A 24305-nucleotide genomic window follows, 5' to 3' on the forward strand; every position below is an offset into this window, starting at 1 on the left:
AACAAGGAATGGTATTGTGCCATTTGCTTAGGAAAGGTATGATGGATTGCTAATAGGATAATTTTAAAGGCAACCATGATGTAGTTTGGGCTTCCCGAGTGGTTCAGTGGTAAAGAATCTGCCTGTCAATGCTGAGGACGGTCGCGAAAGAGTCGGACACGACTGAGCGACCCAACAGCAACAACAGTGATGTCGGCTCTCAACAGGAGATTCCAAAGCCACTGGAGTGATAGTCATAGAGGCTTCATAGCTTTATCGGAGAAGGCGATGGCACCCCACTCAGTACTCTTGCCTGGAAAATCCCATGGACAGAGGAGCCTGGTAGGCTGCAGTCCATGGGGTCGTGAAGAGTTGGACACAACTGAGTGACTTCACTTTCACTTTTCACTTTCATGCATTGGAGAAAGAAGTGGCAACCCACTCTGGTGTTCTTGCCTGGAGAATCCCAGGGACGGGGGAGCCTGGTGGGCTGTCGTCTCTGGGGTCGCACAGAGTCGGACACGACTGAAGCGACTTAGCAGCAGCATAGCTTTATGTATTTATTCATGCTTCCACTTGAAGTATACAAAGTGCGTTTTGTGCTTCTTTATTATCTATGATACCTTTCAGAGCCAACCACCATTCATCTATTTGCTGGGAATGCAGAGGTAAATGACATAATCCCTGCCCACAGAGGGCTGGTTTGATCTCAGTTGGCCCCAAAAAAATGTGTATGGAAAAAAGCCTGGAAAGAATGACATAGAATGGAACCAGTTTTTCCTCAGTTGTGGGATTATAAGGAGTTTTTCCCTTTTCTATGTTGGTTGGAGTTTTCCAAATGTTCCATAAGGAGCTTGTATTACTTTCATAATTATAGAAAAAAGCTTCTCATCAAAAGACAGGAGCTACTGCAATAGCTTAAGGAGACAGGATGGATTTCTATATTTAGGGTGTGTGTGTGTGTGTGTGTGTGTGTGTGTGTGTGTGCGCGCGCGTGCGTGCTTCATTAGATTTAGTCATTCAACGAATGCTGACTGAGACACACAGCTCTAGGCCCAGGGACACTCCAGGGCACAGTACAGAAGCACCTTCCACTGGGGAGTGCCAATCTGGTGAGCTAGGAGAGGGCAAGGAGGAGAGAAGGAGCCTGACCCCCCAGCATTCTGTGACTGACTGAATGTGGGGATGGGACGGGGAGGGGGGGTCACGGGTGGTTCCCAGGCTTGGTGAGAAGGCGGTGCCTTTGTGGAGACTTGGGAAGAGGGGCAGTTCCAGGACCCACTCTGTGGTTGTGGTGCACGTGGGCAGTCTGCTGAACAGATGTCCAGGAGGTGATGTGGATCCAGGACTTAGGAGAGAGGCTGGGCTAGAGGCAGAGCTTTCCAGTTGTCTGCAGTGCCGTGGTGACCCGCATGGGAGAGTAAGAGCAGGGAGAAACCCACATAAGCATCCGCTTTATGAAGGTGAGCAGGCAAAGGTGAAAAGGTGTCCAGGACACACCTTCCCAGGCAGTGGCATCAGGGCTTCTGCTTCGTCGTGTATAAAGGTATAAAGAACTCAGATCTGGGGGTGGCAGGGGTGGGGCAGGACATGAGGGGGTGGGGGAATCCCTCCGCCCACCCCCTGCTCGGGGAGGGAGCAGCCAGACGGGGGTGCTGAGTTGGCCACTGTGGCCTCCTGTGTCCGGCCAACAGTGACAGGGTGTCCACTCACCTGTCTGTTCTTCTTCTGCAGGAGAAGGGAGCACGCCGTGCACTTCCAGCCTCCTCCAGGAGAAACAGCGTGAGTGGCCCCCCGCTACCCCCCAGGTGTCTCTTTTTGTTGGAAGGGTCCAAACTCCCTCACCCACTTGGGTGGTAGGGTCTTCACCACTGCATGGGACCAGAGGGCTGGGGCCACTGTCTGCCTCCGGGGCCTGAGGCTGGGGGTGCCAGGAGGCGGAGGCCAGCAGAGCAGGTGGAACCACGGGAAGCCTCGTGTGGGGTCTGCTTGTGGGCAGAGAGGGTGGGGGAACAAGAATGGGGAGCAAACCCTCTGAACCTTTGAGATCGACTCTTTTGGGTGACTCAACTTCCAGGAACCACAGTGGGTGACACAGTAACCAAGGCTGTGCCAGGGCTCAGGACCCTTAGGTCCCATCACTCGGAGGCCGTGTCTGCAGAGTGGGGCTGCCCAGGTGCTTGTGGTCCTTCCAATGATGCAGGCTTCTCCAAGCTTCCTTCTGCCTGTGTTTTCTCAAGAGGCCGAGCACAAGGTTAGACCCAGGAGAGATTTGGTAAAAATGTCTGTTTCTGACACCGCAACCTCAGGGCATCTTTCTTGGAGGTTTGGAGTGGACTGGCAGATGTCTTTCCTGTTGACAGCATTGAGTTTTACACAAGGAGTGGGTATGTGTGTGTCTGGAAGAGTCTGGGCTCAGAACTCCCCTTCCTTCTCTCTCCTGCTCTCCTTTGACCTGTGATTGCAGCTTTGTGGGGCCCAGCCCATTCTGCCCACCCCGTCCCCCAGGCTGAAGTCTCTCTTCCACCCAGTTCTTCCATCCATCAGTCACAGGAAGGGTACCTACAGCACCAGCTTCCCACGGCCTGCCCCGAGTAGGGGCATCGGTCTCTGAGAAGGTTTCTGTGCACCTAACATCCAGTGGCAGTTCATAGATGAAGCCACTCAGGGGTTGGGAGGCTTGGGTATCTCTGAGAGGGGCGCCCCCTCCCCACCCCACCAAAGCTCAGGCCAAAAAGTTCACGGGGCAAGGGGAGGGGCAGCGCAGAGAGTGGGCAGTTCTCTCTCTCTCTCTCTCTCTCTCTCTCTCTCTCTCTCTCTCTCTCTCTCTCTCTCTCTCTCTCTCGTGTGCTTACAGGATGTGAGGAACCAAGCCCTGTATGAGGGGATCTCTGTTAAAATGTACCCACAGGATTTTTTTTAGACAGCTTCCTTTATTTATTTACTTGTGGCTGCACTGGGTCTTCGTTGCTCCGTAGGCTTTTCCCTAGTTGTGGCGGGTGGGGGCTACTCTTTATTGCAGTACACGGGATTCTCATTACAGTGGCTTCTTTTGATTTTGGGGAGCGCGGGCTGTAGAGTGCAGAATCAGTGGTTGTGGCATATGGCATGTGGGATCTCCCCAGACCAGGGATCGAACCTGTATCCCCTGCATTGGCAGGAGGATTTTTATCCACTGTACCACCAGGGAAGCCCCCCAAGATCGTTTTTTTTTTCTTTTTTACGATATGTACACTTATTATTTTATTGACCACGCTATACAGCATATGGGATCTTAGTTCCCTGATCGGGGATCAAACTTGTGCCTCCTGCAGTGGAAACATGGGGCTCTTAGCCACTGGACTGCCAGGGAAGTCCTTACCCATGGAATTTTGATTTATAGAGGTGACTGAGTGAAGACCAGAGAGATGAGTGCTTTTGACAGAAGGATTTGTTATTTACACTTCTCCAGGGGAGGGACCATGGGGGAAGCACCAGGTCGGTCAGGAGGCAGAAGGAGCATGGGGAATACATGGCCCAGAGCCCAGATTGTGTTCTCCACAGGAAAGGCATGGCAGGGCAGAGGAAACAGCTGCGGACTGGTTGGTTTGAATAATGTTGCAAGCTCTGGGCTACAGGACAGTCTCTAGTTCTAGGGTTCCTGGGCAGGGGGTTGGATATTGGCTTGGTGGGTGAGAGTTAGATAAAGGAGTTGATTGGCGGTAAGGACCCACGATTGATTGGTTTGCACAGAAGGGCACGTTCTAGGGTGAGTTGTTTATTATCTCTAGGAATTAGCATGGCCCGGGAGGGGTAGTCTCCCCTTGGCCAGCTAGACTCCCCTGGAGATGTCAAAATATCATAAGATAAAAGCAAAGGATTAATCATGTTCATCAGGAATGTGAGAGAGAAACCGAGCCCAGATCACTCCTTCTGAGCCTCTGGGAGGAAAAAACCACAGCATCCTCAAAGGGAAAAAACACGGCCACCTGCCGTGGGGCTGTCTCCACGATGCCAACCACAGATCTGTTCTGCACAGACACAAATACACTGATCAGACGTTTGGTGTCTTCTGGACTTGGTTGGAAAAATGTGTGTTTAAGGAGAGGCAAAGCCATTTTTTTTTTTATGCCACGGTTTTAGATTTTAGTCAGAATGATATTGCTGAAGGTTGTCATCCACGCCTGCTCCTAAAGCATATTCTTGTTTAGTAAATAATAACTATAGATGCATGGAAGAATTTCAGAGCTGAAATGGTCATTGAGGGCGGTAATTCCCAAGCACAAACCTAACATTTTTGACAATGAGACAAAATGACAGTTCTGTAATGTGTTTATTGTGATGTTGAACCCATTCAGTTGAGAGAACAGGATTTTCATTCCATAATTTTGTCCTGTCTGCACATTGTGGCTTTCAGACACCTTTCCTTTTATGAAACAGTGGTGGTGGTTGATGGTGATTTGCAGAAAAATAAATGTCTGTGACCCTGAATAGAAACAGAACAATGGCGAAGCCTGATGTTTACTCTACCATTTATGTTATACTTCTGTGTATGTTATCTTATTTACGTTTTACATTTGGTTTTTCAAAACGTCACTAAAAACAAGGTGGGAGGTGGTGCAAATTGCCCAGAAAATCCTGGGACTTGTGCGACTGAGCTTTAAAGGTATCAGACGTGGGTTTGAAGCCCAGTTGCTTCATTTGCTCTCTGTGCTGCTTTGGGCAAGTTACCTAACATTTCCGGGCCTCAGTTTACTCAGCTGCGGAAAGGTGATCATAATGTCTGCTTTACTTCGAGAGTGACCACGGGCATAGCGGTCACACACGTGGTTGTCAGGGTCTGCACCCCACACATAGGGAGCGTTTCCTGCTTCTCACTTACTATTGGCTTTGGGATGAGGTTACAACACCTGGTGCAGGTGTAGGAGCTGCATCTCAGCCTCTTTTGGAGTTTGGTGTTTTCCATGCTCTACTGGTCCCGTGGCCGGCGCCGCCGTTGCTGTCACAGTCTGAGTCCCCAGGGAGCCCTCCTGAGCTGGCCGTAGAGACTGGGAGGAGTTTGGGGAATGGGCCTGCTCTGCTCCCCATCCCTTCTCCAGTTGAAGCCACCGTCGTCTCTATCCTGGACAAATCCAGCCCCCCATGCTGGCCTCCCTGCCTCTGGTCTCTCCCACTTTGATTCTTCCTCCAGAGTGTCAGAGAGACCTTCACAGGTGGCAGACTTGTCCTCATACCCTGACACCCTTTCATGATTCCTCTCCAGTAAAGGATGAGACTTTCCTCGGCATGACCTAGCTGCCCACCTTGCTTTCCCTTTCCTTTCCACACTGACTTCTAAAAGGAGCTCCAAGCACAGTTTTCTCTTAAGCTAGAAGGAAAGCTGGAGCAGTGCATCCAGCCCCCTGGAGAGGATGGTAGCAGATGCTAGCAAGAGATGCTAGGAAGGACTTGGGCTTCCAGAGTGATTCCCTTAGGACCCAGTCCTCTTGGCCTCTGCCCTCTACTCCATTCACAGCTGTTTGGATCAGGGAGTGGGTCTACCTACTTGCTGCTGGAACCTACCATCACCACAGAGGAGGCTGGGGGTGCAGCCATTGGTTTGGTGGGTGTAGTAACTCTCCTTGCCCTGCCCACCAGGTCCCACTCCAGGGGGGAGCATGACTCCCAGGAGACCCATGGCCGCGTCACTCTCTCCATCCCCCCTCCCTTGCCCTCTCAGCAGCTTCACAAGGCACTGGGCACTCTACATGGATCTTCACGAACACCTGCATGCTGGGAAGGGCTGCAGTCATCACAACTGTGTCACACTGAGAAGATGAATGCATGCATGCTAAGTCCCTTTAGCCGTGTCCAACTCTTTGTGACTCTATGAACTGTAGCCTGCCAGGCTCAGGGGTAGACAACCTTCCACCGAAGGTTCTCAAACCCAGATCTCTTCACTCCTCTCTCTCCAGAGCTTAGTCTCATGTCTGGTCTGAGCTCCCATTTTCCTATTTTTCCCCTTTCCGGTCACCCCAGGTACTGGGAGAAGTGCCCCACTGTCCCCTGTGTCACACAGGCACCCTTTCCAAGAGCCAGTTCCACGAACACCCCCCAAAAACTGCAGTCCAGGACATGCACAGAAAAGTGCAAGTTGGAGGGACTTCCTCTCTCTCATCTGCACCTGTGGGGGGTGGGAGGAGGGGCCAGGCAGACAGGAGGACCTCCTACTGTGCCCTTGGAGTTGGACCCAGTCTGTGTGGAATACAGTGTGACCTGCTCATGTGACCTGCACTTGTGGTCATCAAATGGCTTTCCCGGGGCCAGTGTAGGGCAGCAGGCAGTGCCCAGGTCGTGGGGTGGGTCTGCCCATGGCCATGCCTGCTTGTCAGAGCGAGGTGAGTAGCGGATCTCTGAACTCAGTGGACTGCAACAGTGGTCCCGACTGAGTCCCAGTCCTGGTCCCAGACCATCCCTTGATCTTCATCCTGACCAAGCCTCTACCCAAGGCACCGACAAAGTCCCAGTGTCTCCCAGGTGGTGTCCTGGCTCCAGTCCCACATTCTGGGCTGACCTTGATTTCTTGACCCCAATAACTGTCAGAAGAGCCCATAGGTTATCCCAGGAAGGGAGAGGGGGAAGATGACCACACTGTCATGGGGATGTGGTTTGACTTCACCTCCCACTGCCTGGGATCAGGGACTAAAGGAGCAGCTCTAAACGTCCAGACCAGCCACCAAAGGGCTACCCATCCTGTGTACCCTCATCCCCTTGGCACCCCCGGAAGCCCCACATAGGTGTGGGGCATGAAGCCCCAGGCCCATGGCTGGCCTCCCCACTCTCTGCCTGGTAACTGGTATCTTTTCCTGGCCTGTGTGGGCAGCTTGCTGAGCACAGCTGCAGACGGGCTATATTTAGCCGGCTTTAATGAGCTCAGGGTGGCAGACGTCCGCCTTGGGAGCACTTTTCTTGCGTGCGTGTGCGTAAGCCGATGCTTGGCATGGTCCATTCCTCTGTGTGTGTGTGTGTGTGTGTGCGCGCACGCAGGGGAATGTGTGCCTGTGCATTTGTGAGTGTGCACCACTGTGTGTGTCAAAGCATCAGTGCAGTCATTTACGCGAGTGTCCGTGTGCTGCGTCTGCTTTGCCTGGACGTGTGCAGCCTCTGACACACAGAGGGGCACAAAACGAGAACAAATGATTAGTTCATTCATCCGCTTGTTTGAAAAATATTTAATGAGCCTCTTTTATATGCCAGGACCTTAATAGTCTCTGGGGATAAAATGGCACAGAAACAAACCCAGTTCCAGCCTTGAAGGACCTTACAGTCTGCTGGGTGTTGGAGGAGGGAAAGACAAGTGAAATAACCACAAAACTGAAAGTATAAGGATTAGTCCCAGGAAACAGAAAGCCGTGGTGCTTTTGGGAGGAAGAGAGTGAGAAGTAAAGACACCCAGGAGGAGGGAACACTGAGGTTTCTGTAGGGGGGTTATCTAGGCATAGAGGGTGAGAGGTCGAGTCCAGACACAGAGAACAGGATGTGCAAAGGCCCTGTGGCAAGAGGGGCAGGAGATGCTCAAAAACAGTCAAAAGGCTGCCGTGGTTGAGCTCAGAGAGCCTGAGATGCGTGGTGGAGAGGTAGGTGGAGATTGGGGCCTGCAGGGGGACCACACAGGCTGTGGTCAGGATGGGGGAAGCCAGGAGAGGACAGTGGGGGCTGACACGACAAGATTTCTGTAGGGCAGTTAGAGTCTAGTCATGATTCTGTTGGGGATTTCCAGCAGGAAAAGGAAGGCTCTTAAGCAGCGTGGCTGGAGGAGAGTCTAGTGGGCGGGACTTCATCCTTTGGTTGAGGAAACCCACGGGGCAGAGGACGATGCCCTGGGCCTCTCCCAGCCCTGAAGGTCACTGTGTGGAGAGTCTTCACCCCCAACCCCGCAGAGCCTGGCCTTGAGGAGAGGGGCCATGGGGGGCTGGCCTGTGGTGATCTGGCGGGAGGGAGCCTCATGGGGAGTGGGGAGCGGGAAGCTGGAGGGGAACTTGGAGCCCATGCTGCACCGTCCACTGACTTACTTGTGAAAGAACCACCCCTTCCTTTATTTTTTCAAAAAGCTGTTTCAGTATCAGGACAGGGATGTTTCTTTGTTTTTCTAGAAGCCACTTTGTAATTTTGACTCTGCAGACCCACCCAGCTGGACTGGTGAGACAGCCCTACTCTGTGATTCCAGGGGTTTCCCTTTTCCTCCTCTTCCTGCCCTGGTTCCAAGGCCCCCGGGGCTCTTCCCCACCACCCTAGTAGGGGAACACTGTGTGGGCACATGTGTGTGTGCCGGGACCTCTCTGTCCACACTCACGGCCTCTGGGGGCTCCAAGCCCCAGCCCCCTGTGTCCTGGTCTGTGGCTCCTGGCTTAGGGGCCAGGCTGCTTGGGGCACAGGGCAGTCAGACCTCCCTCAGATCATCTTCTACCTTCCTGGACTTGCAACAGTCCCCGAGTTGGGGGGCACCCCTGCTAGGTCTGCCTTCTCCCCTCAGCCTGGGGCAGGGGTTGGTGACCTCTTTTTAGTCTCGAGGAACCTCTGTCTCCTCAAATCCCTTTCTTCTGAGAACAAAAGGGCTTTTGGAAACAAGAGCCGGGAAGCTCTGCCACAAAGCTCCCCAGAGGCAAAGAAGCTGAAATGGGGAGGACATACAAGTTGGTATCTCAGAATAAAAAAAAAAAAAATACCCTGCTCCATGCCCTTTGAAAACATTCTTATTTTTAATATGTCTCTAGAGTAGATAGCACACGGACATGGTATAAAATAGAAAATTCTAAAGGGACGAAGGTAATGAGGGTGGTTCCCTTTTTCCAGAAGCCACGATTGTGACTAGGTTCTTCTAGAACATTCCAGAGATATTCTCTGCATACATGGGCATCTCCATGAATATTCATTTATATATATCTTTATATATACCCCACACAGATGGTAGCATCCGGTGCTTTCCAGTCTGCACCTTACTTTTCTCAAATGATAACGTATTGGGAGTATTTGACGACTGAATACATCGAGGGAGCATCCTTCTTTGCAAAGGGTGCATATTTCACTGTGGCCTGCTTTATTGAACCAGGCCCCTGTTGGTGGGCACACAGGTTGCTTTCCTTCTTTTCTTGTTTCTCCTTCTTTTTTTTTTTGGCTGAGCTACGTGGCTTGTGTGATCTTAGTTTCCCGATCAGGGATCTAACTCACACCCCCTGCAATGGAAGTGTGGAGCCCTAACCTACTGGACCATCAGGGAATTTCCACAGAGGTTGCTTTCTGTCTCTTGTCCGTACCATAAAGACTGTGACGATGTTGTACTCACGTCACCTTGCACATGGACTTGGCATTGCTGGATCAAGGGCATTCTGTGTCTGGAATGACCTTGCCACACTGACTTCCACAGAGGTTGATCTGGTTTTCGATTTCACCAGCAATGAAGGAGGAGGGACTGATCTACCGCACCCTGGTGGGTGGCTGGGTGTTGATAACTGTTCATCTGAGAAGTGAGAAAGAGGCATTTTAGAGCAATTTCCTTTCTTTTTAAATTAATCTTTACTGGAGTACAGTTGCTCTGCAACGCTGTGTTAGTGTCTGTTGTACAACAAAGTGAATCAGCTCTACGTACATATATCCCTTCTCTCTTGGATTTCCTCCCCATTTGGGTCACTACAGAGAACTGAGTAGAGGTCCCTGAGCGATGCAGTTGGCTCTCATTAGTTATCCATTTTATACATAAACCAATAGTGTGTGGGGCTTCCCCCGTGGCTCCTGCCTGCAATGCAGGAGTCGCAAGGGATATGGTTTCGATCCCTGGGTCAGGAAGATCTCTTGGAGGAGCGCATGGCTACCCAGTGCAGTATTTTTGCCTGGAGAACCCCATGAACAGAGCAGCCTGACGGGCTACAGTCCACAGCTTCGCAAAGAGTCAGACACGACTGAAGCATCTGAACACACGTGCGTGCACCATAGTGTGTACGTGTCGACCCCAATCTCGTAACTCATCCCGCCCCTTTCTTTCCCTCCTTGGAATACATATGTTTGTTCTCTACTTCCGCGTCTCTATTCTGTTTTGTAAATAATCTCATCTGCACCGTTTTTTCTAGACTCCACATATAGGCATTAATGAGTGATCTTGGTTTTTCTCTTTCTGACTTCACTCTATATGCAGGGATTACCGTGGAGGAGTGTGCTGTTGGGTTCCTTTGTGTGCTGACTTCCAAGCAGGGCCAGGGCTAGCTTGACGGAGGTCCCTTAGAGAGTAGGACCCCAAAGTTCAGGCAGGCTTCTGCTCCTAATCACAGCCTCGTTCCTCTTTCCCTCCCTCCCAGGGATTGCTCTGCAGGCAGGCTGTGGTGTGGAGGCATTTAAGCATTTTATTTATTTATATTATTTTTGATTGCGCTGGGTCTTCATTGCTGCATGTGGGCTTTCTCTAGCAGTGGTGAGCAAGGGCTCTTCTTTCATTTATTTATTTGGCTGTTCCAATTTTAGCTGTGGCATGTGGGATCTAGTCCCCTGACCAGGGATCAAACTCAGGCTTCCTGCAATGGGAGCATGGAGTCTTAGCTGCTGGGTCAGCAGGGAAGTCCTGGGGCTATCCTTCATTGCGATGCACAGGCGTCTCTTTATGATGGCTTCTCTGGTGCAGCACGGGCTCTAGAGCACAGGCTCAGTAATTGTGGCTTTCAGGCTTAATTGCTCAGCAGCATATGGAACTTCTTGGATTGGGGATTGTACCTGTGTCCCCCTCACTGGCAGGTGAATTCCTATCCACTGCACCAGCCAGGGAAGTCCATGTGGAGGCACTGAAAAGACTGACAAGAACACCCCTTTCTTACCCCCACCTTTGGGGGTGATGATTCAAGAGGATGAAAGAGCCCTTGCTGGGTGACCTGAGTTCATATCCATACCCTTTCCCTTAACCTCTCCGAACCTCAGTTTTCTCACCTGTAAAATGGGCAGAACACCTCAGGCTGAATGTGAAGTTTGCCTGAATGAGGACTAGAAACTTAAGACACATTTGAAGAAGACTGTGTTTGTTGTAGGAGAGTCCCCAGGAGGGAAGATGCCAAGCCCTTCTAGCATCACTGTGTAGTGGCAGGAAGCGCTCTTAGGTTGTATGTCTGAAACCTTCCCTGGGCCTGATTCAAGATGGCCACACTGGTTTCCCCCAGGGGAGCGGCTCCTCGGAGCTATCCCCAAGCTCCCTTGCAGCGGCCAAAAGTGTGTTTTCAAGAGTTAGGATCTGGGACCCAGACCCTAGCGAGGGTCAGGCCTTAGTGGAGACCAGTATCCCTGGAGGTTAGGCCTCATTCTCCAGATGAATCCAGGCTGACTTGATGGGCTTCTGACCCTGAAAGGGTTGAGGAGTCACAGGAGGGAACCCAGCCTCTAGATCCCCACTCCTAGATGAACAGTCCTTGCCAGCACCCCTGCTGAGTAACCACTTACACCCTTACTTGTACAACCTCCTGAAGAGCAGAGAGCATCCTGCCCTTGGGCCAGCACGGGTCACTCTTGAACTGTTAAACATGTCCTTAGTTGTGCTGATTTGGAACTCTCCAGAAACTATCCCCACCCCCATTCATCCCACACCTTTGCTTCCATGACCCAAATGCAGCTCAGCTGGGATTTGCAGGCTGCGACTGTGTTCTATGGAGCCTGTTCTTCCCCAGGCCGGGCTTCATTCCTTAACTTTCCTTCCCAGTTATTGGGTTCCAGACATGTCCTCAAAGTGGCCTGAGCTGCAGGGACAAAACAGGGATGACCCCTCCTCATTCCAAAGTCTCTAGTGTGTGCAGCCTCAGAGGCTGACTATCTTTAGGGGGTCCCATTACCCTGGCTCCAACTGTTTGCAGCCTTTGAGCATGTGACTGGGCTTGGTCACATGACATAGATCTTCGTTGTGTGACCTGACCTTGATCATGTGACCCTCAAGTACTAAGAGATCCTCATAGTCACCTGCTGTATATCTGATTCATCTCGGTGCTTTCAGCCCTGACACAGGTTTGGGCAATAACCAATGGAAGAGGAATTGGCAACTGATGTCAAGTTGAATTTTTAACTCAAATGCAGGATGGTGACTCACTCATCGGGTTTCCCATTTGTTCTTTCCTTCCATAACATTTCTTTTCCTTTTTTGCGTTCTCTCATTTACTCTCAGCTTCCAGGGGGCAGAGCACTTCACTTTGTTTTGTCTGTAGTATTTGCATTTAGTAGCATCAGGAGTTGTATGATAGTGTGTTGAAAATGTTCTTATTGTAAATATGACACATACTTGTACTGCAGTCATTCCATGTATTCATAAATAGTTTTCAACTAAAAGAATTGAGTTTGCTAGAGGAAAATTGGAAAACAGAGAAAAGTAGAAAGTTAAAAAAAATCACACATTGTCCCACCATCCACAGAAAACCACTTATAAACACTCTTTGTTTTCTTCCACTATCAGGCCTCTAACCCTTCATCCCACCCTCCACCTAGATTGCTATTTTGCATAAAGCCCAGGACTGGGGCACCAAGGAGGAGGGTGGCCTGAAGTCTGTCTGGTGAACAAGGTCAGTGGCTTTTTAATTGTTCTCTGGAGCCCTCAGTTGTTGCCTAAGGCAAGGGTGAGGGGAGTAAGGAAGTGGGGCTCTGGGCCCCCCAACCTGCTTCAGCCAGAGCTGCCTACTTTCACATGTTCTACAAACTGGCCTCCTAAAGAAAATTGCACCGGACAAAAGATTTCTCTGTTTCAGAAAGTTTTAAAACTATCCTACAAAGTCTCCTTCTTTTCTCTGCTTCACGGTGTCCCATCCGTGTCCTGGCCCTGTTCACAAACCCACACTCCTTGAGCTGCTTTGAGAGCTGAAGGTTCCGACCTTTGTCGTCTGTCAGAGTCCCTCCTCCCCAAGATGCCCTAAGCCTTTGGTGCTTGCTTGGGTTCCCAGTCCAGTGACCCCACCCAACAAGCAATGAGATGGGGTTGGCCAGAGAGGCCCAAGTGAGCCTATCAGCACTCTGGGGGCCACTGCTTCCTTGTCTAATGGCCCCCCAAACACTTGTTTTTTTAATTTGCAATAGATCTTGTCTGGAATTTGACATGACACTCCCTAGGTGCAATCAACCACTTTGAAAATCCAGGTGACATCTGCCACCTGCCATGTTCTGGTTCCTCTTCCTTCCTCTGAGGCCCCTCAAAGCAACTCACCCATCCTGCCTGCAGGTCCCATTAGGGTCCAAGGGTATTATTCTGCTGGGCACGGATGCCTGAGCTCACACAGCACGCTTGGACTCATGGAATCTCCGACTGCATGACTCTTTCAAGAGGGGACACAGGGGACTGCCCTGCTGGTCCAGTGGCTAAGGCTTCACTTCCAGTGCAGGCGGTGTGGGTCTGATCCTTGCTCGGGGAGCTGAGATTCCACCTGCCTCATATGCCAGAAACCAAAACATAAAGAAGAAGCAATATTGTAACAAATTCAATAAAGATTTTTTAAACGGTCCACATTACAAAAAAAAAAAAAAAAGCTTAAAGAAAAAGAGGGAATGTTGTCTACCCTCTCCTTTGGCAGTGGTGGGGAGAGTGCTCAAGATCACTCTCTGACTAGGGTGTACACTTCCCATCCTAGAACTCTATGTCCACATCCTGTGTGTTTGCCCTTCTCCATGTGGGTCTCTCTGTGGTGGGGGCAGGGCGGGTTGGGGCTGTGGTCTGACACGCCCTGCTTGCTGCTGAATGAAGCTCTAGATATTCCCAGACATTTAGATCTAGCTCCTGTCTCCCACATCAGAGTGGGACAGCCAAGCCACTGGGCTCATCCAGAAAAACGTGCGTGTGTGTGTTTGCCCATGCGTGTGCTTCAACGTGCTCTAAAGGATTAGGTGTTTCTGCAGACATGTCTCAGAACGTGCCATGTGGTCTCAAGCTGGGTCTAGCCCTGTTCAGTTGACCCCGGGGCGTGACTTAAGAGAGAGACAGGGAGACTGTCACTGGTCGAAGGAGGGTAAAGTTCAATGATCAGCTTTAGCCTGGGGGCACTGCCAGCGTCTACTCCTTGTGGGTCCCCAGTGGCAGATGGCAAGAGAGATGGAGACAGAGTCTTCGGCCAACCCGGGTGACACTCTGCTTAGGGTGCCGAGCGTGTGGGTGATGACCTTGGCTTTTGTCTCGAGAGCAGTGCGGCACATTGGTAATTAGAAGGGATGATCACGATCTGTGCCTTTCCAAGGTTGTGATTAAGCAAAAATAGCCTCTATTCTTCAACTGGGAGGAGGAGCCATGGTGAGCTGGGTGGGCCTCTGGTCCGGGTGCCAGTGCTGGCAGGGGTGCCGAGCACAGGCATGTCAGTAGCTGGCTCGCCTCAGAGCTCATCACAAAACGTTGTCACAAAAACAGCTGTGGGCTCACCCCGCCCCAAATCTGGGCACGGCAGGGACCCAGCCTGAGTAAGGCCTTGCAAACAGAAATGAACAGGAAGTGGGAAGAAACAGGCAGCCTGACAGTGAAGTCCTGGGGCCCCTGGCATGTGGCTTCCCACCACCCAGGAACCCCTGCTGCCAGCTCTTGTCACCGGAGGCTCTGGGGCAGCCTTTAGGGGCCGAGTGATAAGGCCCAGGCCAGACTGCTCTAGAATTCCCTGAAGTTCCCTGACAGCATCCTCTGGGGACTTCCAAGGAATGCACCTCCCAGTGGATGGTGCTCCTTTGATCCTGATTTCTCCTCGGGGGCTGATAGCATAGAGATGTCTCCCAGGTCATGTGCACCCTGGGATCTTCACTTGCAATACGTTTTCACAAAAATGCCATGCTAGGTCCTGACCACTGATAAGCCCTGCTCTCAAGTGGTCCACAGTCTAATGAGGCAATAGACAAATAAGCTCACAGCAACAAGCCAGGCCCCACCAGGCACACTGTGAGATAACCCTCTGTGAGTAGCTCTCAGAAAGCTTTCCAGAGGTGGTGACAATTGAGTGGGGTCTTGGAGGTTAGGTAGGAGTTTGCTGGTCTGCAGAGGAGGAAGGCCTTACCAGGCAGAGGGTTCAGGATGAGCAAAGGCATGGAAGAGTGAGAGCTGTGTCTTTGGGTGATTCAGAGCCAGTGGCCTCACTCATTATAGTAGGAATGTCTGGTTCTTAGAGGAGCAGAACCCTTGTGGGCAAGATACCAGCAGATGGGTACTAAACTGCCTTTCAATTTGTCTACAGAGGCCTCTTCTAAGACTGGAGATGGGGAAACTGCTCCTGTTAGTCAGCTCTCAAGGGGCCAAAATCCAGATCTGGCAGGTGAAGTCTACCCTCCTCCCCTCTCCTAGAGCAAAGTATCTCTGACTTTTGTGCATTAAAAGGAAGCAAGTCTCTGTCTTCGTATAGCTTGGGGGGTCAGACTCTCCCCCTCAGCTACAGAAGGGCTGAGGGATGCTGAGGGCAACCCTGCTGGTCTCTTGTCTCCTCTGAGCCAGGAATTGCCTCAGCATTGTTTGCATCCAGGACTCAGCACGGTTTGATGCCCAGAGCATCATATGGGCCCCAAGGGAGCTGACCACAGGAAGATCGAGGATGCAGGTCCTCTGAGTCTGTGTAATCAGTGAGGGTACAGGGTGAGGTCCCCACCTAATGCAGGGCATGGTGCCCAGGAGATGGCAGGACCCTCACGTCTTCCCTGCAACTTATTTATAGCCTCGCCATGGTAATTTGTGGCAATCACAGTATTTAATTCTGTAATCACACTGCAAGCAGGCATCCAGCCCAGTGAGGCTGGGGAGCCTGCCAGGTCTCAGGGAGGGACTTGGGGGCAGGGCAGGAGTGTGGAGGTGGTGATGTCCCCATCAGCTTCTGGCCCCATTGTGTCAGCTGTGGCCCTGGCTCTTTGCCCCACCCACCCACCCCGATGCACCCTGGATCATAGTAATAATAATAATAAACAACTACTAACACTTATATAGCACTTACCATGTTCCAGGCCCTGTCCTAAGCACTTTGTATATATGGGTTCCTTTATCCTCATCATCCACTCTATAAGGTAGCTTCTATTATTATGCCCATATTCCAGATGAGGAAATTGAGGCACAGAACTCACACCTGGTAAGAATCTACATTTGGGGACTTCCCTTGTGGTCCAATGGTTAAGAATCCACCTTCCAATGAAGGGGACATGGGTTCAATCGCTGGTCAAGGAACCCAGATCCTATGTACTGTGGGGCAACTTGGCCCCAGTACCGCAACTATTGAACCTGTGAGCTCTAGAGCCCACATTTCATAAGAGAAGCCTGCATGCTGCATCAAAGATCTGGTGCAGCCAAAAAAATAAATAAATTGAAAAAAAAAAAAGAGCCTACATTAGTATTCAGGCATTCTGGCTCCAAAGTCCACGGTCCCAACTAGGTCTCTCCCAGCCCCAGAAGTGAGGGGTCTCCCAGGCTTCCCGCCCGTGACCTCAGCTCTGTCAGGCTCATTCCTCCTGGTCCAGCTGCCCCAGAGCTGCACACACGAGGATGCATGGACTACGAAGCATGGCCGCTTCATCCCGGGGAAGTCCTTCCTGGGGTTTCCCACTAGCAGACTGTTTCAAGTGCAGGGGGAAGAGGTCTTGGGGACATCAGTCTTCAAGGTGTCACTTATCATTTTGTGCTCCTGTTTTTTTCTCCTGGAGAAAGGAGATTGTCATACTGCCTCTTGGGAAGTTCCTGTGGAGGTCAGGGGGATGGGAAGGGAACCACTTTGTCAAGCATTGTCTTCCACTAAGTGTGGGGCAGCTCTCTCAGTCTTAATTAGTTGTGTGGTTTGGGGCAAGTGATCTTGGTTGGTGGAGCCTCAGTCTTCTTATCTGTAAAATGGGGCTAATAAGAAGAGGACCACAGCTCAGAGGCTAACTGTGGAGGCTATATGAGATGGTACCTGTAAAGCTCATAATGCCTGGAACATAATAAGTGCTCAGTAAAAATGTGCCCTTTACTGGTGTCTTTTATTATGATCCTGTCCTGAAGACGGGGTGCAGGCCTCTTTTAGCCAAGCCCAGGGCAAGGTCTACAGGATGTTAGAAATAAGGCAGAAGAGCCTGAGCCACTGAAGGAGCCTGAGTAAGTGCTGGGCAGAGTCCAGCCTCAAAACAAGTTTTTTTTCCTTCCTCCTTCAAGGCAACCCCCTCCATCATCGGGGAAACGATTTCCTGTCTGTTTGGGCAGCAGCTCCAAGCTCATAAAGCAGTTACCCTTAGACCAGAGTTGTGTCCTTGAGGACACAATATTTCAGAAATGCACTTCCCGACTAAGCAAAGCTTCTCACTTGGAATTCTTTGCAGAATGCCCTCCCCTGGGGCCAGAAGCGGCTGAGATGTTGTTGACTCAGAAATGTGTTGGCCAGGGCTCTCACCCCCACCCACCAGAGGGTTGCCCGCAAAGCCCCTGGGAAGGCTGCTCTCCAGACATGACTCCTAGTGGGTGCTGAAGTCTCACAACAGGGGGTGGGGGTGGAGTGGGAAGGAGAGAGGGCCATCCGGTCTAAAACCCGCTGCTTTAGCAGTGAGTGAGTTCCCAGTCATTAGAGGCAAACAAGTGGCTCACAGTCCAACCATGTGGTTCAACCACACAGAGGAAACAGTACCCTTCTCATGGGGAGAAAGGAGAGGCGGTGTGGATTTCTCCATGGCTGGCATCACTGGGTGAGCCGTGAGGGGGCCGTTGGATGTATTAAAGGCCTCTCTATACCTTAACGTCCAGCACAGTGGCTTTCAGAAATGTGAGTGTTAGGTCAGACAAACTGTTCCATAAGGGGTCAGATAATCCTCTGCCGACTGTAAGGACTCTGTGATGACCAGTTCACTCTGCCACTGTGGCACAGGCAGCCACAGACAATACATAAATGAAAGAGCTGGCTGTGTCCCAATAAAACTTTATTTACAAAAACAGACGGCAGGCCAGATTTGGTCCACAGCTCTCGTGTAAAGAATCCTGCACGTACGTAGAGGAACAGGAGCTCAGGCAGTGCTGGATGCTCAGAAGTGCTTCCTGGAGGAGGAGGTGGCTGCTGAGAGAAGCAAGGAAAGATTCTTGGCAGTGGTGGCCCCGAAGCTCGTGGGTGACAGCACGTGTGGTCCTAGATGCTGGCTTTGCCTCTCGGAGGCTCCACCTCCCCGGGACCAGGGTCCCATCATTTAAGGCTTTGCAGTCACTTTGAGAGCTTCAACCAGATGTTTAAAAAGTGTTTTATCCAGCATCCCCAGTTATTTTCAGACAATGCTTGGTCCGAGTTTCCATCCGTATCTGGGAGTCACGAGATGACACTCATCCTGCTGCTGAAGTTACTGGGGAGGAAGAAAGAGCGGAGAATTCCCTTCTGGGACAGCCCTCCTGGCCTCAGGGACCTCATCATGTCCGGCCTCCCTGCCGGCCTCCCCTTCCGAGGAGGAGAGAGGTTTTAGCTTGTTTTGATGTAGGAAGTGGGGACTGGGTGGCGTGGCCCTCCCAAGCTCTGGATGCTATCGTTCCAGTTCTCCTGGGAGCCCAGGCCATGGGCCAGCCAGGGCTCAGGGGAGTGTCCAGGCTCTGTGAGGGGGGCCTGGAGATGCTGAGTCCTCCATTCCCCGCCCTACAGGAGAATTGTACCGGGTTTCCTTGAGAAGACAGAGGTTCCCAGCCCAAGGAAGCATTGAGATCCATGAAGACAATGAGGTGGGTTTCTGGGGATGTCTGGGCCGCCTCTGGGGTCAGAAAGCTAGGAAGAGTCCCTAGCCGGTAGACAGGCCAGCCGGTCTTCACCCAGCTCCTCACTGGACTTTCTGTGTGACCTGGTGCTGGTCTCTGTCCCTCTCTGGGCTTCCCTGGTAAAGAAGCCACCTGCCAGTGCAGGAGAAAGGTTTTTGATCTCTGGGTTGGGAAGATCCCCTGGAGAAGGAAATGGCAATCCATGCCAGTATTCTTGCCTGGAGAATCCCATGCACAGAGGAGTCTGGTGGGTACAGTCCATGGGGTCGCAAAAGAGTCGGATACGATTGAGTGACCAAACACACACTGTACTTCTTTGGGCCTCCAGCCCCCATACGTATAAGAAGAGCCTTTTGGGACTCATCCCACGCTGACGTGGAGGGGCTTGCCTTCCTGGCAGCCCATGCCCCTCCCTCTGAACACACAGGAGGTGCCATCAGAGTCCCCTGTGTGTGTGATTCTCTGTGTGCCCCCTGCCTTCCCTCCCCACCCCACCCCACCCCACCGCCTGTCTCTCTCTCTATCCTGATTGATGTCCCCCTCAGGAAGGCTGCCCGCAGCGCTCCTGCAAGACACACGTCCTCCTGCTGGTGCTGCACGGGGGGAATGTCCTGGATACGGGCTTGGGGGACCCATCCTGCAAGGTGGCTGACATCCATACCTTCAGCTCTGTGCTGGAGAAGGTCACGCGCGCCCACTTCCCTGCAGCCCTGGGCCACATCCTCGTCAAGTTCGTCCCCTGTCCCGCCATCTGCTCGGAGGCTTTCTCCCTTGTCTCCAAGTGAGTTCCTTTCTGCTTGTTCTGGCTGGCTGGGCCGGGTGGGGGGTGCCTAAGCAGAGGGGCTACCCCAGCCACATGGGCAGGTGGGTGCCTGCCAAGGCCTCCCTGGGATATCAGATCCTGACTGACCACTAGCATCACCAGAGGAGAGTGATCAGCAAGAATCTAAGGGGATTACCACGCACCGAATTCTCTTCTGCCTGGGGCTGGGTGGCGCTGGTGCCCCGCCATAGATAGCTCAGACTCCCTTGCTGTGCTCAGCAGGCCCTGGTCTTGTTGGCCCAGATAATGAAGCTGAGGCATTGAGAAGTTAAGCAGTTTCCTCCAGGGTTACGCAGGGACCCAGGAGTCAAAGCCGGACAGCCCCACTCTTGAGCCACACAGTCAGAGCCAGTAGAGATGTATGCCCTGATGGAGGTGGCACATGGCGTTGTGGACACTCAGAGAGAAGGCCAGGGAGGCTTCCTGGAGGAGGTGATTTTTGAGTGTGCTTTGAGAGTAGCGTAACCTGGTGAGGGGCATGGGCTCTTCAGTCATCCTGAGCTTGAGTTCCAGCTGTGAGACCGGGGTTGGGGGTGGAGTGGGGAGTGGGGTGGGAAGGGCAGGAGGTTGTTCAACCTCTCCCTGTCTGTTTCCTCATCTGTAAAGTGGGGATGATCACGGTATATCAACCACGTCTTAGAGTTTTCGTGAGAATTCTGTGTGCTGGTATGTATGAAGCACATGGCAGGGCACAGGGATTGGCTGTGACGTGCATCACCATCCTCGTTGGAGCGCTGTCCATTGGTGGACAGTGGGCCGGAGCGGGAGAAGGGAAGCCCACCGGCTGGAAGTGAGGCCCTCTCAGGGCCTAGGCCCCTCATCCAAACCTGCCCTGGAAACTCTGCAGGACAGACTGAGAAACCCGGGGCCTTTACCTCCTTTCACAGCCTCTGCAAAGAGGAGCCCCCTTGGGGAGGGTAGAAAGGGCCCCCCAGCCTGGTGCCATCTCCCTAGGGAGATGGAGAAGGGGCTCTGCGTCAAGTGTGGCTGTAAGGAGAGAGGCTCAGCTCCTCTGGTTGGCGAGTGGGAGCACGGGGAGCACGTGCAGGGGTCTCATATGTCCCCTCTGAGAGAGAAAGGAAAGTCTCCTCTGTCTTCGAGATTCATCTGTGTTCCCAGAACACGGGCTGGGCAGATCTCTATCAGAGCTGGAAGGAAGGAGATTAGCTCAGGAAGGAAAATGTATTTCCCCAACGTGGTTAATGGCCCAGATCCCGGGTGTGATTTTTGTTAAACTGCTAGGCGGTAGGCCTCCCCCTGGGGCGTCTGAATCCGGAGGGGAGGAGCCCTGGAATCTGCATCCTGACTCCCTCTGGGCTTTGGCTCTGCAGCGGGTTTGGGAAGCTGAGCTGAATGAAGGCTCTGTCTGTCACACTCCAACAGTCGGAGTTAATTGTGTTCCTTCATAATCAATCTCAGTCCCCCAGCAACCCCCTCACCCCCAGGATATCTGACCTCCAGAGCTGGGCCACCCAGTCCAGGCTCGATCCCCAGGAAGACAAATGGCCCATGGACACTGGAGGGGCCAGCAAGTGGGAGCCCAGCGCTCCCCCAGGCAGCATCTTGCCTGGGCCATCAATCAGCCCTAATCACTGCTGGGAGGGAGCTCTTTCTCAGATAATTAAAATCTCTCCGGCTGCAATTGAGGGCTGTTTCCTCTAATTTGTGTTTTTTTGGAGATGAGGAATGGCTGTCAGGCTGGCCTTGTGCAGCAGGGGATCTTTGTCACCTGCCCAGGGTGCCCTGAGCCCTGTCACCTTCCGCCGTTTCCGTCAGATTCCCACTGGGATCAGTGTTGGGTCCTGGGTCAGCCTGAGCTTGGACTCTGGGGGAAGGGCAGGCTCTGGGGAGGGGGTGTACAGTTCCCCCCTCTGCTGAACCTCCCAGCCAGCTGGGCCCAATGCCCCTGGGGACAGAGGCAGGATGGGTGAGGGTGCAGGCAGGCACGGGCCACTGGGAGCTGGTCCCAGATGAAGCTGAGCTGCCCAGAGAGAGGGGGGCAGAGAAGTGAGGGAGCCCATGCAGGAGCCGACAGTCTGTCCACTTGTTGGGGGATGCTGCAGGACAGTTTCTCTCAGTCCTTTCTGAGGTCACAGACCTTTCTGCAAAGCCCATGAAGGCTCTGGATCCCCTCCTCAGAAAGACAGACATGATACATACATGCAGCCGCATGGCTGGTGTGTGAGCCCTATGCCTGGCACACCCTCTCTCCTCTTTCTAGCTTCCTTAAAGACTCTCTTGAGTCTAGATCAAACCTCACCTCCTCCAGGAAGTCTGCCATGATGACATGTTCCCACCCCCTTTTGGCTGCCAGGTGGCACTAGTGGTAAAGAACCCATCTGCCAGTGCAGGAGACACAAGAGATGTGGGTTCGATTCCTGGTTGGGGAAGATCCCCTAGTGGAGGGCATGACAACCCACTCCAGTATTCTTGCCCGGAGAATCCCATGGACAGAGGAGCCTGGCAGGCTACAGACCATAGGGTCGCAAAGAGTCGGACACGCCTGAACCAGCTTAGCATGCATGGATATGGGATCTTAGCTCCCCACCTGGGATTAAACTCTGCAGTGAAAGCATGAAGTCTTAACCAATGGACCACAGGAAGTCCTGACATACCCCCATTCTGAGCCACACCAGTGGCCTCCTCCATAACTGATGTGTCCTTTGAGGTTGCAAAGAAAAGGGCAGAGAGCCCTGCTGTCGTGGAGACTCCAGGGGCCACATGATGGCTGGCATGGGATGGACACACAGGGGAGTCCTCACAGGCTAGCCACTCCCCCCACCCTGGGATACATTGCTGGTGCTTCGTCTCCTGCCTGGGTCCTCCTCAACAGCCCCTGACCCCAGGGCCCAATTTCTGGTCAGTGTGTGCTCTCCTTCGCCCCGTCCACAACTCAAGCCCACCCTCCTGCCTGGTCCCAGGTGGGCTTACCTTGGCCTCCTGTCTGCAGCCTGAACCCATTCAGCCACGACGTGGGCTGTCTCAGCAACAGCCAGGACCACGTCCCTCTGGCCGCCCTGCCCCTGTTGGCCATCTCCTCCCCACAGTACCAGGATGCGGTTGCCACTGTCATCGAGCGAGCCAACCAGGTGTATGCGGAGTTCCTCAAATCCCCCGATGGGATTGGCTTCAGTGGGCAGGTAGGACAGCCTGCCCTCACCTCCCTGACCTGGTCCCTGCCTGGAGAGACGCTGGGACCTGCCGGGAGGATCTAGATCAGGCTGCTGTGCAGCCCTAGCTTCTGACATCCTAAGAGGCTTTTGAGATCTTTGGGTCTGTCCTCATTTTACAGATAGGAAAACTGAGGCCAACACCTGAGCTCTGATTATCAGCCCATGCTGATCTGTGACCCAAGTCTGACCCTGACTGTAGCCTGGTTCCCATCCTCAAGCGGACCCTCCCGTCCCCAAGTTGGGACTCTCAGTGCCTCCCCGGGACAGGCTCCTTGTTCCCCTGTGGACCGGTTGCGTGCACCCTGGCTGGGTGTGGGGCAAGGGGGTGGCGGTGGGCAGGCCCGCAGCCCCAGCTCTGCCTTCTGCAGGTGAGTCTCATCGGGGACTGTGTAGGGGGCCTCCTGGCCTTCGATGCCATCTGCTACAGCGCGGGGCCCACGGGTGACAGCCCTGGGAGCAGCAGCCGGAAGGGGAGCTTCAGCAGCACCCAGGTGCGGGCCAGATGGTGGGGTGGGGGAGGGGATGTCCTTGGGAGGCCCCCCAGGGGAGCAGGGCCTCTTGTGGGGGAGCAGTGTTAGCCCTGGTTGGTGCTGTGACATCCAGGTTACAAAGTGTTCACAATCCTGCAGGAGTGGTGGGCGGTTACTATCACAGGTGAGGAAACTGGAGCTCGGAGAAGGCTCTTTTAGCAGCAGGTCCCCAGAGAGCTCTCCAGAGTCCCACTGGATCGCTGAGACCTTTTTTTTTATATATAATTTTAAAAAGTTGATATTTTGTATTTTCATTTTTTAAATTCAGTTCAAGAAATTTGCTGGGGTTTTTTTGGCCATGCGGCAGTAGGATCTTAGTTCCCTAACCAGGGATCGAACTGGTGCTCCCTGCAGTGGAAGCGCAGAGTCTTAACCACTGGAAGGTCAGGGAAGTTCCTCCAGTGAGCCCTTTGGACTTAGGGGACACCCCGGTGCCTAAAATCCTGTCGTTTTTTTGTGTGTGTGTGTGTTGCGGCTCCCATGCTCCTTTTGGAAGAAGTACTGCCTCTCGCATCTTAGGAGAAGGGGGTTCATTTGTCCTGGGGCCCCAGAGTGACCGCAGTGCCCTCCTATCCTCTGCTCGGCCCCCAAGGACGCCCTGGTGGTGGTGGAGGAGGAGTGCAGCCTTGCGGGCAGCAAGCGCCTCAGCAAGAGCAGCATCGATGTCTCCAGCACCTTGGAGGATGAAGAGCCCAAGCGGCCGTTGCCTCGGAAGCAGAGCGACTCATCCACCTATGACTGCGAGGCCGTCACCCAGCATCACGCCTTCCTATCAAGGTAGCCGCTCCTTGTGCCTGCCCTGCCGCCTTCCAGCAGAGCGTCCAGGGGAACAGAGCCGTGGCCCAGTGTCATCTGGGAGGCCTGTGACCCGTCACAGGCCCCAGGTTTTTCTATGGGGGGCCCAGGGACTAGCACTGAAATGCTGAGACTGAGGCCACTCCCCATGGACCCTGCACAGAGGCCTGGGACTCTGCATGCTGAGCCTGCCAACCCCACCCACTCAACTTGCAGAGAGATGGGACAGTTGGTCTCACCAAGAGGGTAGATGCTGCCCAGCCTACTTCACTGATGGTTTTAAGAATCTGGTGAAAGAACAGAAGTAGGTGGGTTTTGTATTTCTTAGCATTTCTTAGTATTGTGTT

General features: G+C 52.9%; 1 protein-coding gene across 3 annotated transcripts in view; it reads left to right on the top strand.

The window, feature by feature from the left end:
- Nucleotides 1–24305, top strand: part of PITPNM3 (PITPNM family member 3) — a 94232-nt gene that overhangs the window by 49226 nt on the left and 20701 nt on the right. Inside the window, exons 4-10 of one of the 3 annotated variants that reach the window (XM_042255556.2) lie at nt 1714–1761; nt 2057–2233; nt 18528–18604; nt 19183–19418; nt 22411–22600; nt 23002–23124; nt 23756–23940. In XM_042255556.2, coding sequence (XP_042111490.1) covers nt 1714–1761; nt 2057–2233; nt 18528–18604; nt 19183–19418; nt 22411–22600; nt 23002–23124; nt 23756–23940 — 1036 coding nt within the window. Of the gene's footprint in view, nt 1–1713; nt 1762–2056; nt 2234–15143; nt 15222–18527; nt 18605–19182; nt 19419–22410; nt 22601–23001; nt 23125–23755; nt 23941–24305 lie in introns of all 3 variants that reach the window. The other 2 variants (XM_042255557.2, XM_027975097.3) reach the window with 2 other exon arrangements.

This window comes from Ovis aries, chromosome 11, assembly GCF_016772045.2.
Source record: "Ovis aries strain OAR_USU_Benz2616 breed Rambouillet chromosome 11, ARS-UI_Ramb_v3.0, whole genome shotgun sequence".
NCBI classification, from domain to species: domain Eukaryota; kingdom Metazoa; phylum Chordata; class Mammalia; order Artiodactyla; family Bovidae; genus Ovis; species Ovis aries.